The 18,946-nt window shown below is 48.7% G+C and overlaps 1 protein-coding gene across 3 annotated transcripts in view; it reads right to left on the reverse strand.

Moving 5' to 3' along the window:
* Positions 1–242: 242 nt before the first annotated feature.
* The window catches only part of LOC134927139 (serine/threonine-protein phosphatase 6 regulatory ankyrin repeat subunit B-like), a 223,420-nt gene continuing 204,716 nt past the window's right edge, over positions 243–18,946 (reverse strand). For all 3 annotated transcript variants that reach the window (XM_063921203.1, XM_063921202.1, XM_063921201.1), the window contains one exon: positions 243–2,193. In XM_063921203.1, coding sequence (XP_063777273.1) covers positions 1,970–2,193 — 224 coding nt within the window. In that variant the 3' untranslated portion in view covers positions 243–1,969. The remainder of the gene's footprint in view (positions 2,194–18,946) is intronic.

Here is an 18,946-nt window from a genome sequence, read left to right on the forward strand (position 1 = left end):
TTGTAACAACTTGCGCCAGTTTTCCACAGCTTTGGGAATACATTTTTTTAATTTATTTTTTACAACGTTCAATGATCAAAGTCAAAGATTCCGAGGTCGCCTGTCGTCTGGGGGAAATAAAAATAATATCTCAGAAATCTTTTTTTTTTTTTTTCACAGTGATTAACCACAAATAACTTCCTATAGTCGCTGGATGAGATGTTTTTGTCTCTCACACGTCAGGAAATGTACCGACAGCCAAATAAAATATCCGAGAGTTTATTGATTCATTACAGAAACATGACAAGACTCCCAATCATGCCGGAACATTTGGACGCAAAGACAGGCCAGGGAATATCCTATTCATAAACAATTCACACATTTCTCAGTTTCTCCTACTAGCGTAAAATTATGTTTATTCCCATAAGGTGGGAGAAGCATGAGCCCCAGATCTGCAGATGAAACACAGTTCATCTGGTGTCAGCGGCCTTTGAGGTATATGTAAGGCAGAGTATAAAGTGACAGAGGCAAAATGGACCGTTCACTCTTTGTCCTCACACACTGGAGGCAGCCATTGTGGAGACTGAGCCAATATTGCTGAGAATGCAGTGAGGGCAGTTTCAGGGATAAGGCGCACCCCTACCATAGAAGCTATGGCACCCACCCATAGGGGGCACAGTGCAGCCGCCACTGGGACCTATGACTGGTACTGATCCCCAGCCCATAGGTAAAATCCGCCATTGGTTACAAGGTATTACAAAGCTTGAAGTAGATGTGGACAAAGAGGGGGGAGAGGGGGTACAATTTATCTGGGCCTGGGGCCTCTGTAGGGGCCCGGGGGTGCAAGGGTGGTACCAGAGATTTGCGCCCATGCCCCCTTGGGGCATAAACCTTACAAAGGCACATAACGACGCCAATCACTTTACTTCTTCCTGATCACCGGGATGGGTTCTAATCAGAGCCTGTGTCTCTACACATTTAAGTGAAAAAATTATCCCTATTGCCACTACATCGGAGATAAGAATGTTTAATACTCGGAGGACAGAACTCACATTTTCATATATACAATATGTCCCTTGTTGCTGCATTATGGAAAACTCCTCCTACACTCGTCATGTTTCTGGAGACCCCCGCATGCGCAATAGTCTCTGGCTCAATGCCAAATTCTACTGCGTCGCAAAGTGGAGGGGGGCCGCAAGGAGCCTGGACATGGGTCCCCTCTTCTCCTATACTGCCCCTGCCTAGTATCAAGCTTGCAGTGATTAGAGTGATACCACTGAACTGGACTGACCAATCATAGTGACTCATAACCTACGTCTTGGACAGCAATGTACGTAATTAGGAGCTGGGTGGTTGTAAGGCGCAGATACAAATAAATAACTTTAAAATTGCTGGGAATTTTCCCTGAAACGAACGGCACACTTTATTGCACTATTATGGCTATTGCATTCATATAATTGTTTAAGGATTCTTTTAAGTATTCTAGAATATTTAAATTAGAGCGAGGTGAAAATGTACATTAAGAATACATTTGCTGGGTTAGGATTATGTCGCTCTTTGAATACTACGTCATATTATCTGGGCATTTAAACGATTTGAAAATATAAATATAAAAGTTTCTATGTTATAATACTTTTCTGCTTCCGTGAGCCACGAGTTATTAACCCCTTACATCATGAACCGTGTCCACCAATATGCAGTACTTATGCTCAAATCGGGTGATGTTGGGGTTCCAACGTGTTCCAACGGCACATCGCCCCTAATCCACATAGACGTCTTTATGTTCTTTTTACCCGGTCCAAGTTACAGCGACTGGGCGGGAATATCTGGGAGGGTTATTGTGTGCCGGAGAAATGGTTCTTGTTTGAAGGTGAATGAAGGAGGTGTTTATGAAACTTGGTGAACAAGAAACGTGTGTTGCCCATAGCAACCACATGGTTTACCAGTAGTTTAGAAAATTGAGAAAAAGATATGGCTGGTGGCTACAGGGTCACTGCATGGGCGGGTCATGCCATCCGTTGCGCAGTTTGGCGTTGAGCATTTGGTGATGCGGTGGCTTGCTGCATTTCTCCGTGATTCGAGGAGCGCCCCTCCCACGACTGACCCCGTCTGTCTGTACTTTCAGAGACAGGTATCGCATCACCACTGAGTGCCAGTCTATAATCTCATCCACATGTACGGGGTTAGCGAACTGGTGATCTCTGTGCATCCCGCCTGTGTGAAAAAAGAGAATATTACACAATATAGAATTCCATAATGTTGCCACAAATTGTATAAAACTTCCCTGCAAAATCCCAAATAAAACAGTGGGCAAATGTAAATGTTCTGCACCCCCGGTCACTGCACAGTGATACCAGTCAGTAATATTGGCGGCTGATAATTGCATCAACACAATATGTGGTAGTGGGCAGGATCCGGAAGGGTTGACTACTCTCACAGGATCCAGGAGAACTCATAAAAAATCAGGACTCCCCTTGAAAATCCAGGAGAGTAGGGAAATATGGTCTGTCCATTGTTACCAGGCATACCTGCAACCTGAAGTACTCAGAAATAGAAACTATGAGCTACTGTAGCTGCTGTGCTGAGACACTGCACTGGAAACACTCTGTGCTGTCTACACTCTGGGCTCTATGGCAGTCTGCACTACACATATGCATAGTTGCCAACCCTCCTGGATTCTGTGGGAGAGTCCAGTTTCAAGCTCTTATCTCCCGCTACCCTGCATTATAAATCAAATCTCCCCAATCTTTAGAATCTTCACTTTAGCCAGAGGACCACCAAAGAATTTCTGGGCAAGGACAGTGATTTTCTGTAGTCACTATGACTTCTGTCCTGGCTCACCAGCCTCTGCTGTCGACTCTCAGCAAATCCTTGTGCATACAGCCTAACATTTAATGTCCTAGTCCCAGGACTTCTGCGCGCACCTGTCAAAAAAGGGGGCATGGACTTGATGGAAAGGGGGCGTGGTTCTGTGGGAACGCCACAACAGTGAGTCACGCCCCCATTTCTGTCACTGTGGGGGCATGCTCAGCACTCTGGGAGCTTCTGGCATGCCCCCAGGGGATCCGGTCTGAAGATCGACAGTGTCTAGGTCGACAATGTTTAGGTCGACCACTATAGGTCGACAGTCACTAGGTCGACATGGATGGAAGGTCGACAGGGTTTCTAGGTCGACATGTGCTAGGTCGACAGGTCTAAAGGTCGACATGAGTTTTTCACAATTTTTTTCTTTTTTTTAATTTTTTCATACTTAACGATCCACGTGGACTACGATTGGAACGGTAAAGTGTGCCGAGCGAAGCGGTAGCGGAGCGAAGGCACCATGCCCGAAGCATGGCGAGCAAAGCGAGCCATGCAAGGGGACGCGGTGCACTAATTTGGGATCCCAGTCACTCTACGAAGAAAACGACACACAAAAAAAAAATCCTCATGTCGACCTTTAGACCTGTCGACCTAGCACATGTCGACCTAGAAACCCTGTCGACCTTCCATCCATGTCGACCTAGTGACTGTCGACCTATAGTGGTCGACCTAAACATTGTCGACCTAGACACTGTCGATTTGATGAACCACACCCTGCCCCCAGTCCCTCTCTCCTGGCGTAAATTGACATTGCGCGCATGCACATAACATCTATTCAATGTTGCTCTGGAAAGCAGAGCAGTGAGTGGCAGGGGGTCTCCCAACTTACACCCAATTGCGGGATACAGCTGCCAGTGGGTAGGACAGCGGGACAGTCAAATAAAAAAACAGGACTGTCCTGTAAAAATCGGACAGTTGGGAGGTATGCCTTGCGGGAACCCCGGCAGGATAGAACACAGATTGTCTGAGCCTGCGATCTGTGTCTTCAAAACTCATGGTTTGCTGCTGCTAGTGTGTGTGAGCTGTGGAATGTTTTATTAGTAATCTTTAGTTAAACACACAAAAATACAATACAGCAGAAAGTTTTAAAATCTGTGTTTTACCAAGAGATGATCATTAAAGTAAAAAATTCACACAGGGTCAAATTGTATTTGGAATTAATCGCAGAGGCATCACATGTGTAGGGTGCACACAGGCTTATTGCTAAGAGGGTGTAGCTACATCTGCTAACGAGGTGGTCTAAACGTGATTAACTAGATATGGAGAAATTACAATCCAAACTTTCCTCCCGAGAAGAGATGGGCCTGTGACAGGAAACTGGCATGTCTGACCCATTAGTAATATTGTGGTGCTACAATCACAATGCACAGTAAACTTACATATAAAGGAAATTAAGGTCCTATATTCTGCATGAGTGGTATAGTGAAATGTATGGCTCTAATTGCCATCTGATGGGCTACTTACTGTTAAGCACTACTTACAGGCCTTTGTCTTCTTGTGTTTCCAAGATATGCCCCCGATAATACTGGCCTGATTTTCTACGTGGCTTTTCCTCTCTGTATTTTTCTGCCTATTTTTACCCTCCCCCCACCTGTGGCCCTTATAGGGACCCGCTAGAATCCTCCATTATGCAAGCTAGGTGACTGTCTAGGGCCACACACAGCCGGTTTCAGGAGACGGTCCCCGTCTTGAGAGAGCCCTGAGCCGACTGAGGGTCGCCCAGCCATAACCTGAACAAAAATTAGGCCGCAGACAAACCTTGGGGAGGGGGACCCTGGTAGCGGGTGTAGTAGGGTATGCTGGCGGCCGGGCTCCTGGCGCCAAGCATACTGGCACCGGAATCCCGACCGCCGGCATACCGACAGCTGGGCGAGCACAAATGAGCGCCTTGCAGGCTCGCTACGCGCGCCGCGCTATCTATCCTCCCTCCAGGGGGGGTCGTGGAAGGTGTCGGCATGCCGGCATACTGTGCGCCAGGATCCCGACAGCCGGCAAACTGAAGACCAACCGCTGGTAGCACCCCTGACCCGTCTACCCTGTTCTAGTGCTTAAATTGAATGCGACAAACTAGCTATCCGTGGTGTGGCGTCTAAGTCACACCACGTGTCTCATGGCGTAAAAACTCTGTAGTTCTGACGATCGTCATCCTCAATGTGTCTCATTGCACCGGTTCTCCAGACAGACAAGCGTTACTCCTCCCGGCAGGGCGTCCGCCATAGCCATAATGTGACTATACCTTTACTATACTCAGCCTACATTTATTAAAACCTTTTCATCCCACATTCCACCTCCCAATCATTTGCAGTCATAGATATAAGATCCACCAACATCTGCATAGAGACGTATTGTTACATAAATAAAACAGACGCGCTCAGCACTGGGAATGAGCCCCATTGTGGACTGCCTATGACGTCTAAAGATCACCTGACCTTCTGCTGACAGACCCTGGAAGTTGTATAGTAAATGCTTGCAGCAAAGCGCAATGCGTCACCTGCTGCAGTATGAACGGCATGGTATGGAATGTGTATTCTACTGCTGGGCTGTAGTACACGGATTATCTTCCTAGAACATCATTTACGACTCTGAATAAATCTCTGCCAGAGCTTGTAGGGAATTTCTGGAGAATTTTCCATATTTGTACAGTATACCGGTTTACGTATCCTTGCAATACACCACTAAAGGTCAGAGTACCCTGACACAGCAGCTAGCCATCGTTCCCCGCACAGTAATATCTGTAAGACATGTTGTATAGCCACAACTACAAGACGCAGCTGCACATACAGAATGCTTCATATCACCTCTCCCTTGTTCTGGATTAAACTATTCTCTTTTATGTAAGGAGCAAGAAAACTGTCATTATCAGGTATACAAACCAAACGTATGCAAGATGAAACATATACCTAGAATATAAGTACATCCGTCACACTTCTTTGCAGACAACGGATATCTTTAAAAAGCATGTAACAAATACACTTCTTGCAAATCTGCACTTTTGCCCAACGTTGGTTGTGAACATAGGTGCCGATTTATGTTTTTGCTGGTGGGTGCTCGGCGGGAGCGGGAATGAACAGGCGGCAGTGACTAATGCCCATTACATGTTATGCAACACACCGTAATGCCCATTACACATTATGCAACACACCGTAATGCCCATTACACATTATGAAACACACCGTAATGCCTATTACACATTATGCAACACGCCGTAATGCCTATTACACATTATGCCACACGCCGTAATGCCTATTACACATTATGCAACACACTGTAATGCCTATTAGACATTATGCAACACACCGTAATGCCTATTACACATTGTGCCACACTGTAATGCCTATTACACATTATGCAACACACCATAATCCAACTTACACATTATGCAACACACCATAATGCCTTTTACACATTATGCCACACACCGTAATGCCTATTACACATTATGCCACACACCGTAATGCCTATTACACATTATGCCACACTGTAATGCCTATTACACATTATGCCACACTGTAATGCCTATTACACATTATGCCACACACCGTAATGGCCATTACACATTATGCAACACACTGTAATGCCTATTACACATTATGCCACACACCGTAATGCCTATTACACATTATGCCACACTGTAATGCCTATTACACATTATGCCACACACCGTAACGTCAATTACATATTATGCCACACACCGTAATGCCTATTACACATTATGCCACACACCGTAATGGCCATTACACATTATGCAACACACTGTAATGCCTATTACACATTATGCCACACACCGTAATGCCTATTACACATTATGCCACACTGTAATGCCTATTACACATTATGCCACACTGTAATGCCTATTACACATTATGCCACACACCGTAACGTCAATTACATATTATGCCACACACAGTTATGGCCCTGACACCATTTTATGCCCCACACACAATAATGCCCCTTACAAATGATGCCACACTGTAAGACTTCTAATTACTTTTAAATTACCTGCCTGTTGTCAGGGGTCTCATGCTCGTTGCCAAGGGTTTCATGCACCTGGTCAGGGGTTTCATGCTCTGGGTTCCATGCTTGCAGGGGTGTCATGCGCGTTGCCAGGGGTTTTATGCGTGTTGCCAGGGGTTTCATGCGCGTTGCCAGCGGTCCAGTAAAGTATGGGTGGGTGGGTGCGGGTATCGCTAAATACATACCTCCCAACTGTCCCGATTTTCGCAGGACAGTCCCGTTTTTTGGGGACTGTCCGGCTGCCCACCCGCGGGCCGCAGTGCCCCGCGGTGGGAGGGGGTAGTTGGGAGGCTCCTGTCACTGCTGCGCAGCGGTGAATAGACGCTGTGTGCATGTGCGCAGCATCTTTTCACAGGTGACAGAGGGTGGAGGGGCATGCCAGCAGCTCACAGAGCGCTGGCCATGCCCCCTCAGTTACGGTAAAAGGGGGCGTGACTCGCGATCGTGGCTCTGCCGCGAGACCACGGCCCTTTTATATAGGTCATGCCCCTTTTCGGCACTGTCCCTCTTTGTGCATTTAAAGAGGGAAGCGCTTCCATACACTGCAGCGTAAAAAAATACCTTAAAATGGCCACTGCCGGGGAGACAGGCGCTAGAGGTCAAATGTGACCTCTAGTGTCTGTCTCCTCCTTGGCGGTGGCCATTTTTGGTAGGGTTTTTCACACTGCACTGTACGGAAGCGCTTCCACACTCCGCAGCCCCCAGCGCCTCTCAATCCACTGCGGGGGCTGCGGCCGATGGCTAGCGGTACATACTGGGGCAGTGGCTGGTTCCGTGGGTGCTCCTTGTTGTCCGTGGTTGCTCAGGCCCATGAGCACCCACGGAATAGGCGTCTATGGTTGTGAATACAATGAAGTATCAGATATAACGGCAATCATATCGTCTTGCAGCTCATCCGCTGTTTGTGTTGTCCGTGGTCATCCCAAAGAGAGAAGGATGAGGAATCGTGCCCGCTTCCACAGGCTGCTTTAATATAGTTATGTTTATATGTAAGTAAAACCCCACCTGATTTATACCTCATCTCTTGGTAAACTAATCAGCTATTTTGGTTTTCAGTATCATCTGTACGCAGATGATGCTCAAATCTACCTATCCTCCCCTGACTTGTCCCTATCTGTACTGGACCGCGTCACTGAATGCCTTTCTGCCATTTCATCCTGGATGACATCTCGCCACCTCAAACTGAATATTTCAAAGACAGAGTTAATTATATTTCCACCGGCCAATAGTAGGTACCAACCTGATATCTCTATCACTGTTGAAAACTCGACTACCCTACCCCACAAGCTCGCTGCCTAGGTGTCATCCCTGACTCTGATCTGTCCTTTGTTCTCCACATTCAATCTGTCTCAAGATCATGTTACATGCATCTAAAAAACATATCCAAAATACGACCATACCTTACACAAGACACTGCTAAAACTCTAATCCACGCTCTCATTATCTCCCGCATTGATTATTGCAATAGTCTCCTAACTGGTCTTCCCAAAACGAGACTCTCACCACTACAATCCATTCAGAATGCTGCGGCGAGGCTAATCTTCCTCACTAGACGTTCATCGTCTGCAGATCCACTCTGTTAGTCCCTCCATTGGTTACCTGTACTCTACCGCATTCAATATAAAATACTTTCTCTAACGTCCTAAGTGGATGCTGGGGACTCCGAAAGGACCATGGGAATAGAGGCTCCGCAGGAGACTGGGCACAAAAGTAAAAGCTTTAGGACTACCTGGTGTGCACTGGCTCCTCCCCCTATGACCCTCCTCCAAGCCCCAGTTAGATTTTTGTGCCCGGCCGAGAAGGGTGCATTCTAGGACTCTCCTGAGTTTCTAAGAAAAAGTTTAGTTTTAGGTTTTTTTATTTTCAGTGAATCCTGCTGGCAACAGGTTCACTGCACCGAGGGACTAAGGGGAGAAGAAGCGAACTCACCTGCGTGCAGAGTGGATTGGGCTTCTTAGGCTACTGGACATTAGCTCCAGAGGGACGATCACAGGCCAAGCCATGGATGGGTCCCAGAGCCGCGCCGCCGGCCCCCTTACAGAGCCAGAAGACTGAAGAGGTCCGGAAAATCGGCGGCAGAAGACGTCCTGTCTTCAATAAGGTAGCGCACAGCACCGCAGCTGTGCGCCATTGCTCTCAGCACACTTCACACTCCGGTCACTGAGGGTGCAGGGCGCTGGGGGGGGCGCCCTGAGACGCAATAAAAACACCTTAGATGGCAAAAAATACATCACATATAGCTCCTGGGCTATATGGATGCATTTAACCCCTGCCAATTTTTCCTTAAAAAAGCGGGAGAAAGGCCGCCGAGAAGGGGGCGGAGCCTATCTCCTCAGCACACTGGCGCCATTTTCCCTCACAGCTCCGTTGGAGGGAAGCTTCCTGACTCTCCCCTGCAGTCCTGCACTACAGAAACAGGGTAAAACAAGAGGGGGGGGGGCACTAAATTGGCAGATAAATCTATACAGCAGCTATATAAGGGAAAAACACTTATATAAGGTTATCCTTTTATATATATAGCGCTCTGGTGTGTGCTGGCAAACTCTCCCTCTGTCTCCCCAAAGGGCTAGTGGGGTCCTGTCCTCTATCAGAGCATTCCCTGTGTGTGTGCTGTGTGTCGGTACGTTGTGTCGACATGTATGAGGAGGAAAATGGTATGGAGGCGGAGCAATTGCCTGTAATAGTGATGTCACCCCCCTAGGGAGTCGACACCTGACTGGATGGTCTTATGGAAGGAATTACGTGATAGTGTCAGCACTTTACAAAAGACTGTTGACGACATGAGACGGCCGGCAAATCAGTTATTACCTGTACAGGCGTCTCAAACACCGTCAGGGGCTCTAAAGCGCCCGTTACCTCAGATGGTCGACACAGACCCAGACACGGACACTGACTCCAGTGTCGACGGTGAGGAAACAAACGTATTTTCCAGTAGGGCCACACGTTACATGATCACGGCAATGAAGGAGGTTTTGAACATTTCTGATACTACAAGTACCACAAAAAAGGGTATTATGTGGGGTGTGAAAAAACTACCTGTAGTTTTTCCTGAATCAGATGAATTAAATGAGGTGTGTGATGAAGCGTGGGTTTCCCCCGATAAAAAACTGCTAATTTCTAAAAAATTATTGGCATTATACCCTTTCCCGCCAGAGGTTAGGGCGCGTTGGGCAACACCCCCTAGGGTAGATAAGGCGCTCACACGCTTATCAAAACAAGTGGCGTTACCGTCTCCTGATACGGCCGCCCTCAAGGAGCCAGCTGATAGGAAGCTGGAAAATATCCTAAAAAGTATATACACACATACTGGTATTATACTGCGACCAGCAATCGCCTCAGCCTGAATGTGCAGTGCTGGGGTGGCTTGGTCGGATTCCCTGACTGAAAATATTGATACCCTGGACAGGGACAATATATTATTGACTATAGAGCATTTAAAGGATGCATTTCTATATATGCGAGATGCACAGAGGGATATTTGCACTCTGGCATCAAGAGTAAGTGCGCTGTCCATTTCTGCCAGAAGAGGGTTATGGACGCGACAGTGGTCAGGTGATGCGGATTCCAAACGGCATATGGAAGTATTGCCATAAGGGCAAGCGGGCAAAAGGCCACTCATATCTGCCCCGGGGCAGAGGAAGGGGAAAAAGACTGCAGCAGGCAGCCTCTTCCCAGGAACAGAAGCCCTCCCCCGCTTCTGCCAAGTCCTCAGCATGACGCTGGGGCCTTACAAGCGGACTCAGGCACGGTGGGGGCCCGTCTCAAGAATTTCAGCGCGCAGTGGGCTCACTCGCAAGTGGACCCCTGGATCCTGCAGGTAGTATCTCAGGGGTACAAATTGGAATTCGAGACGTCTCCCCCTCGCCGGTTCCTGAAGTCTGCTTTACCAACGTCTCCCTCCGACAGGGAGGCGGTATTGGAAGCCATTCACAAGCTGTATTCCCAGCAGGTGATACTCAAGGTACCCCTCCTACAACAGGGAAAGGGGTATTATTCCACGCTGTTTGTGGTACCGAAGCCGGACGGCTCGGTGAGACCTATTTTAAATCTGAAATCCTTGAACACTTACATACAAAGGTTCAAATTCAAGATGGAGTCACTCAGAGCAGTGATAGCGAACCTGGAAGAAGGGGACTATATGGTGTCTCTGGACATCAAGGATGCTTACCTCCATGTCCCAATTTGCCCTTCTCACCAAGGGTACCTCAGGTTTGTGGTACAGAACTGTCACTATCAGTTTCAGACGCTGCCGTTTGGATTGTCCACGGCACCCCGGGTCTTTACCAAGGTAATGGCCGAAATGATGATTCTTCTTCGAAGAAAAGGCGTCTTAATTATCCCTTACTTGGACGATCTCCTGATAAGGGCAAGGTCCAGAGAACAGTTAGAGGTCGGAGTAGCACTATCTCAAGTAGTACTACAACAGCACGGGTGGATTCTAAATATTCCAAAATCGCAGCTGATTCCGACGACACGTCTGCTGTTCCTAGGGATGATTCTGGACACAGTCCAGAAAAAGGTGTTTCTCCCGGAGGAGAAAGCCAGGGAGTTATCCGACCTAGTCAGGAACCTCCTAAAACCAGGCCAAGTGTCAGTGCATCAATGCACAAGGGTCCTGGGAAAAATGGTGGCTTCTTACGAAGCAATTCCATTCGGCAGATTCCACGCAAGAACTTTTCAGTAGGATCTGCTGGACCAATGGTCCGGATCGCATCTTCAAATGCATCAGCGGATAACCCTGTCTCCAAGGACAAGGGTGTCTCTCCTGTGGTGGTTGCAGAGTGCTCATCTTCTAGAGGGCCGCAGATTCGGCATTCAGGACTGGGTCCTGGTGACCACGGATGCCAGCCTGAGAGGCTGGGGAGCAGTCACACAGGGAAGAAATTTCCAGGGCTTGTGGTCAAGCATGGAAACGTCACTTCACATAAATATCCTGGAACTAAGGGCCATTTACAATGCCCTAAGTCAAGCAAGGCCTCTGCTTCAGGGTCAGCCGGTGTTGATCCAGTCGGACAACATCACGGCAGTCGCCCACGTAAACAGACAGGGCGGCACAAGAAGCAGGAGGGCAATGACGGAAGTTGCAAGGATTCTTCGCTGGGCGGAAAATCATGTGATAGCACTGTCAGCAGTGTTCATTCCGGGAGTGGACAACTGGGAAGCAGACTTCCTCAGCAGACACGACCTCCACCCGGGGGAGTGGCGACTTCACCCAGAAGTCTTCCACATGATTGTGAACCGTTGGGAAAAACCAAAGGTGGACATGATGGCGTCCCGCCTCAACAAAAAACTGGACAGATATTGCGCCAGGTCAAGGGACCCTCAGGCAATAGCTGTGGACGCTCTGGTAACACCGTGGGTGTACCAGTCAGTGTATGTGTTCCCCCCTCTGCCTCTCATACCCAAGGTACTGAGAATCATAAGAAGGAGAGGAGTAAGGACTATACTCGTAGCTCCGGATTGGCCAAGAAGGACTTGGTACCCGGAACTTCAAGAGATGCTCACGGAGGACCCGTGGCCTCTACCTCTAAGAAAGGACCTGCTCCAGCAGGGACCCTGTCTGTTCCAAGACTTACCGCGGCTGCGTTTGACGGCATGGCGGTTGAACGCCGGATCCTGAAGGAAAAAGGCATTCCGGATGAAGTCATCCCTACCCTGATCAAAGCCAGGAAGGATGTAACTGTGCAACATTATCACCGTATTTGGCGTAAATATGTTGCGTGGTGTGAGGCCAGGAAGGCCCCTACAGAGGAATTTCAACTGGGTCGTTTCCTGCATTTCCTGCAAACAGGACTTTCTATGGGCCTAAAATTAGGGTCCATTAAGGTTCAAATTTCGGCCCTGTCGATATTCTTCCAGAAAGAACTAGCTTCAGTTCCTGAAGTTCAGACGTTTGTCAAGGGGGTACTGCATATACAGCCTCCTTTTGTGCCTCCAGTGGCACCTTGGGATCTCAATGTAGTTTTGGGGTTCCTAAAATCACATTGGTTTGAACCACTCACCACTGTGGACTTAAAATATCTCACATGGAAAGTGGTAATGCTGTTAGCCCTGGCTTCAGCCAGGCGTGTCTCAGAATTGGCGGCTTTATCCTATAAAAGCCCTTACCTAATTTTTCATACGGACAGGGCAGAATTGAGGACTCGTCCTCAATTTCTCCCTAAGGTGGTTTCAGCGTTTCACTTAAACCAGCCTATTGTGGTACCTGCGGCTACTATGGACTTGGAGGATTCCAAGTTACTGGACGTAGTCAGGGCCCTGAAAATATATGTTTCCAGGACGGCTGGAGTCAGAAAATCTGACTCGCTGTTTATCCTGTATGCACCCAACAAGCTGGGTGCTCCTGCTTCTAAGCAGACTATTGCTCGTTGGATTTGTAGTACAATTCAGCTTGCACATTCTGTGGCAGGCTTGCCACAGCCAAAATCTGTAAAAGCCCATTCCACAAGGAAGGTGGGCTCATCTTGGGCGGCTGCCCGAGGGGTCTCGGCTTTACAACTTTGCCGAGCAGCTACTTGGTCAGGGGCAAACACGTTTGCTAAATTCTACAAATTTGATACCCTGGCTGAGGAGGACCTGGAGTTCTCTCATTCGGTGCTGCAGAGTCATCCGCACTCTCCCGCCCGTTTGGGAGCTTTGGTATAATCCCCATGGTCCTTTCGGAGTCCCCAGCATCCACTTAGGATGTTAGAGAAAATAAGAATTTACTTACCGATAATTCTATTTCTCATAGTCCGTAGTGGATGCTGGGCGCCCATCCCAAGTGCGGATTGTCTGCAATACTTGTACATAGTTATTGTTACAAAAATCGGGTTATTATTGTTGTGAGCCATCTTTCAGAGGCTCCTCTGTTATCATGCTGTTAACTGGGTTCAGATCACAAGTTGTACGGTGTGATTGGTGTGGCTGGTATGAGTCTTACCCGGGATTCAAAATCCTACCTTATTGTGTACGCTCGTCCGGGCACAGTATCCTAACTGAGGCTTGGAGGAGGGTCATAGGGGGAGGAGCCAGTGCACACCAGGTAGTCCTAAAGCTTTTACTTTTGTGCCCAGTCTCCTGCGGAGCCGCTATTCCCATGGTCCTTTCGGAGTCCCCAGCATCCACTACGGACTATGAGAAATAGAATTATCGGTAAGTAAATTCTTATTTTTACTCACACACAAGGCCATTAACCAAACTACACCAACGTACATCACTTCGCTTATCACAAAATATCTCCCAACCCGAACTCTTTGCTCTTCACAAGACCTGCGTCTCTCATCCACACTCATTACTCGCTCCCACTCACGACTGCAGGACTTTCATCGGGCTGCACCCACTCTGTGGAATGCCCTACCACGCACAATAAGACTCTCCTCTAGTCTCCAAACCTTCAAGCATTCCCTGAAAACTCACCTCTTTAGGCAAGCGTATCAAATTCCAGAACCGCCCACACAACTTTCATAAACCTTCCTATCAAATTTCATCCACTCTGTACAGTCCACACATATCCTCACATGTCTTCTCATTCTATGCAATAGATAGGCATATGTACACAAGGAAAGGTGCTATTTCCCTATAGATTGTAAGCTTGCAAGCAGGGCCTTCCTACCCCTATGACTTATCACCCAGTTTGTTATTGTTATTTCAAATTGTAAAGCGCAATGGAATTTGCTGCGCTATATAAGAAACTGTTAATAAATAAATAATAAAACAAAACCAGGGGCAAATGCGGGATTTCTAGAGGGGGATTTCCAAATGCAACCCACAATTTCTCTTACATCCTAGAGGATGCTGGGGACTCCGTAAGGACCATGGGGAGGTATAGACGGCTCCGCAGGAGACATGGGCACTCTAAGACTTTAGTATGGGTGTGCACTGGCTCCTCCCTCTATGCCCCTCCTCCAGACCTCAGTTAGATCCTGTGCCCAGAGGAGACTGGATGCACTGCAGGGGAGCTCTACTGAGTTTCTCTGAAAAGACTTTTGTTAGGTTTCTTATTTTCAGGGAGCTCTGCTGGCAACAGGCTCCCTGCATCGTGGGACTGAGGGGAGAGAAGCAGACCTACTTAAATGATAGGCTCTGCTTCTTAGGCTACTGGACACCATTAGCTCCAGAGGGTCGGAACACAGGTGTCGTCCTTGCCGTTCGTCCCAGAGCCGCGCCGCCGTCCTCCTCACAGAGCCGGAAGATAGAAGCCGGGTAAGTGTATGAAGCAAGAAGACTTCAAAGGCGGCAGAAGACTTCAGATCTTCACTGAGGTACCGCGCAGCGGTCGCGCTGCGCCCCATTGCTCCCACACACACACACAAGGCACAGCATGGGTGCAGGGCGCAGGGGGGGCGGCCTGGGCAGCAATAATTACCTCAATTAAATCTGGCATATTATCAGGTACTGCGGAGGCAGTATGTTAGAAAACCCCCGCCAGTATAAATAAATGAGCGGGACCGAAGCCCACCGTCGAGGGGGCGGGGCTTGATCCTCCAGCACTAACCAGCGCCATTTTCTCCACAGCATGCTGCAGAGAAGCTGCTCCCGGACTCTCCCCTGCTGAACAAGTAACCGGGGGGCAAAAACGAGGGGGGGGGGGGTGCCACATTTAATTGGTGCAAGTTTATATATTTATGAAGCGCTATTCAGGCTGGGACTTTTAGTTTCAGTATATTGTGGCGCTGGGTGTGTGCTGGCATACTCTCTCTCTGTCTCTCCAAAGGGCCTTATTGTGGGTCTGTCCCCATATTCATTTATCCCAGTGTGTGTGGGGGTGTCAGTACGTGTGTGTCGACATGTCTGAAGCGGAAGGCTCGTCTAGGGAGGAAGCAGAGCAGATGGTGGTGGTGTCTCCGTCGGCGCCGCCGACACCTGATTGGGTGGACATGTGGAATGTTTTGAATGCTAATGTGGCTTTATTACATAAGAGATTGGACAAAGCAGAGTCCAAGGACAAAGCAGGGAGTCAATCCATGGCTTTTACTGTGTCAAAGACCCTTCAGGGTCCCATAAACGTCCCTTTTCCCAGATAGCAGACACTGATACCGACACGGATTCCGACTCCAGTGTCGACTATGATGATGCACGGTTACACCCAAGAGTGGCGACTATGATGATGCACAGTTACACCCAAGAGTGGCCAAGAGTATTCAATATATGATTATTGCAATAAAAGATGTTTTGCATATCACAGAGGACCCCTCTGTCCATGACACGAGGGTCTGCATGTTTAAGGAAAAGAAACCTGAGGTGACATTTCCCCCATCTCATGAGCTGAACGCTTTATTTGAAAAAAAAACTCCTGACAAGAGACTGCAGGTTCCCAAGAGAATTATTATGGCGTATCCCTTCCCCTCACAGGACTGGTTACGGTGGGAATCCTCGCCCACGGTGGATAAGGCCTTGACGCGCTTATCCAAAAAGGTGGCACTACCGTCCCCAGACACGGCGGCCCTAAAGGATCCTGCGGATCGCAGGCAGGAAACTACCTTAAAATCAATTTATGCAACTACGGGAGCCCTGCTTAGACCTGCAGTAGCATCGGCATGGGTGGGTAGCGCAATTGCAGCTTGGGCAGATAACTTGTCATCTGACATTGACACCCTAGATAAAGATAGTGTTTTGTTGACCTTGGGTCACATCAAGGACGCAGCATTATATATGAGAGAGGCTGCGAGAGATATTGGGCTTTTGGGTTCAAGAGCCAATGCCATGGCAGTTTCTGCTAGGAGGTCCCTGTGGACCCGTCAATGGACGGGCGATGCTGACTCAAAGAGGCATATGGAGGCTTTGCCTTACAAGGGTGAAGTTTTATTTGGGGAGGGCCTCGCGGACCTGGTTTCCACAGCTACCGCGGGTAAGTCTTCTTTTTTGCCTTACGTTCCCCCACAGCAAAAGAAAACACCTCAATACCAGATGCAGTCCTTTCGGTCTCATAAGTTCAGGAAGGGCCGTGGCTCTTCTTTCCTCGCCAGAGGTAGAGGGAAAAGAGCACCAGCTACGACTAGTTCCCAGGAACAAAAGTCCTCCCCGGCCTCTACCAAATCCACCGCATGACGCTGGGGCTCCGCTACGGGAGTCCGCGCCGGTGGGGGCACGTCTTCCACTCTTCAGCCAAGTCTGGGTTCAGTCAGACTTGGATCCTTGGGTGGTCGGAATTGTATCACAAGGCTACAAGCTGGAGTTCGAAGAGATGCCTCCACACCGATTTTTCAAATTGGCCTTGCCAGCTTCTCCCCTGGAGAGGGTAGTAGTTTCGGCTGCCATACAAAAGCTGTGTTAACAGCAAGTGATTATCAAGGTTCCCCTAGTACAACAGGGGAGAGGGTTTTATTCAACCCTATTTGTGGTCCCGAAGCCGGATGGCTCGGTCAGACCCATTCTGAATCTCAAATCCCTGAACCTATATTTGAAGAGGTTCAAATTCAAGATGGAATCTCTCCAAGCAGTGATCTCCAGCCTGGAAGGGGGGGATTTTATGGTGTCACTAGACATAAAGGATGCGTACCTTCATGTCCCCAATATATCCTCCTCATCAGGCGTACCTGAGATTCGCTGTACAGGATTGTCATTACCAGTTTCAGACGTTGCCGTTTGGGCTTTCCACGGCCCCGAGGATTTTCACCAAGGTAATGGCGGAAATGATGGTGCTCCTGCGCAAGCATGGGGTCACAATTATCCCGTACTTGGACGATCTCCTGATAAAAGCGAGTTCAAGATAACAGTTACTAAAAAGCGTGTCTCTCTCCCTGAGAGTGCTACAACAACATGGTTGGATTCTAAATCTACCAAAGTCGCAGTTGGTTCCGACAACTCGGCTGTCGTTTTTGGGCATGATTCTGGACATGGAGAAACAGAGGGTTTTTCTCCCAAGGGAAAAAGCCCAGGAACTCCAGAACATGGTCAAGGACCTGCTGAAGCCAAAAAGAGTGTCAGTTCTTCAATGCACTCGAGTGTTGGGAAAGATGGTGGCGGCCTACGAGGCCATTCCCTTCAGCAGGTTCCATGCAAGAACTTTTCAGTGGGACCTTCTGGACAAGTGGTCAGGGTCCCATCTGCAGATGCATCGGAGGATAAGCCTGTCCCCCAAGGCCAGGGTCTCTCTCCTGTGGTGGCTCCAGAGTGCTCACCTTCTAGAGGGTCGCAGGTTCGGCATTCAAGATTGGGTTCTTGTGACCACGGACGCGAGCCTCCGAGGATGGGGAGCAGTCACACAGGGAAACAATTTTCAGGGAATATGGTCAAGCCAGGAGGCTTGTCTACACATCAATGTGCTGGAATTAAGGGCCATATACAACGCCCTGCGACAGGCGGAGAATCTTCTTCGCGACCTACCTGTTCTGATCCAGTCAGACAACGTCACAGCCGTGGCGCATGTAAACCGCCAGGGCGGAACAAGGAGCAGAGCGGCAATGGCAGAAGCCACCAGGATTCTTCGCTGGGCGGAAAATCACGTAAGCGCTCTGTCAGCGGTCTTCATTCCGGGAGTAGACAACTGGGCAGCAGACTTCCTCAGCAGGCACGATTTCCATCCAGGAGAGTGGGGACTTCATCAGGAAGTCTTTGCAGAGGTGACAGGTCGTTGGGGACTTCCTCAAATAGACATGATGGCGTCACGCCTCAACAAGAAGCTTCGGACATATTGTTTCAGGTCGAGGGACCCTCAGGCAGTGGCAGTGGACGCCCTTGTGACACCGTGGGTGTTAGTCGGTCTATGTGTTCCCTCCACTTCCAGTCATCTCAAAAATATTGAGAATCATAAGACGAACAAGAGTGCAGACAATACTCATTGTCCCAGATTGGCCTCGAAGGGCCTGGTATTCAGATCTTCAAGAAATGCTCACAGAAGATCCGTGGCCTCTTCCTCCCAGAGAGGACCTGTTACAACAGGGGCCCTGTGTGTTCCACGACTTACCGCGGTTACGTTTGGCGGCATGGCGGTTGAACGCCAAATCCTAGCTAGGAAAGGTATTCTGGATGAAGTCATCCCTACTCTAATTAAAGCTAGGAAGGAGGTGACGGCGAAGCATTATCACCGTATATGGAGAAAATATGTGTCTTGGTGTGAAGCCAAGAACGCTCCTACGGAAGATTTTCAGCTGGGTCGTTTTTCTCCATT

The sequence above is a fragment of the Pseudophryne corroboree genome, chromosome 5 (genome assembly GCF_028390025.1).
Source record: "Pseudophryne corroboree isolate aPseCor3 chromosome 5, aPseCor3.hap2, whole genome shotgun sequence".
In the NCBI taxonomy this organism is placed as follows: Eukaryota; Metazoa; Chordata; class Amphibia; order Anura; family Myobatrachidae; genus Pseudophryne; species Pseudophryne corroboree.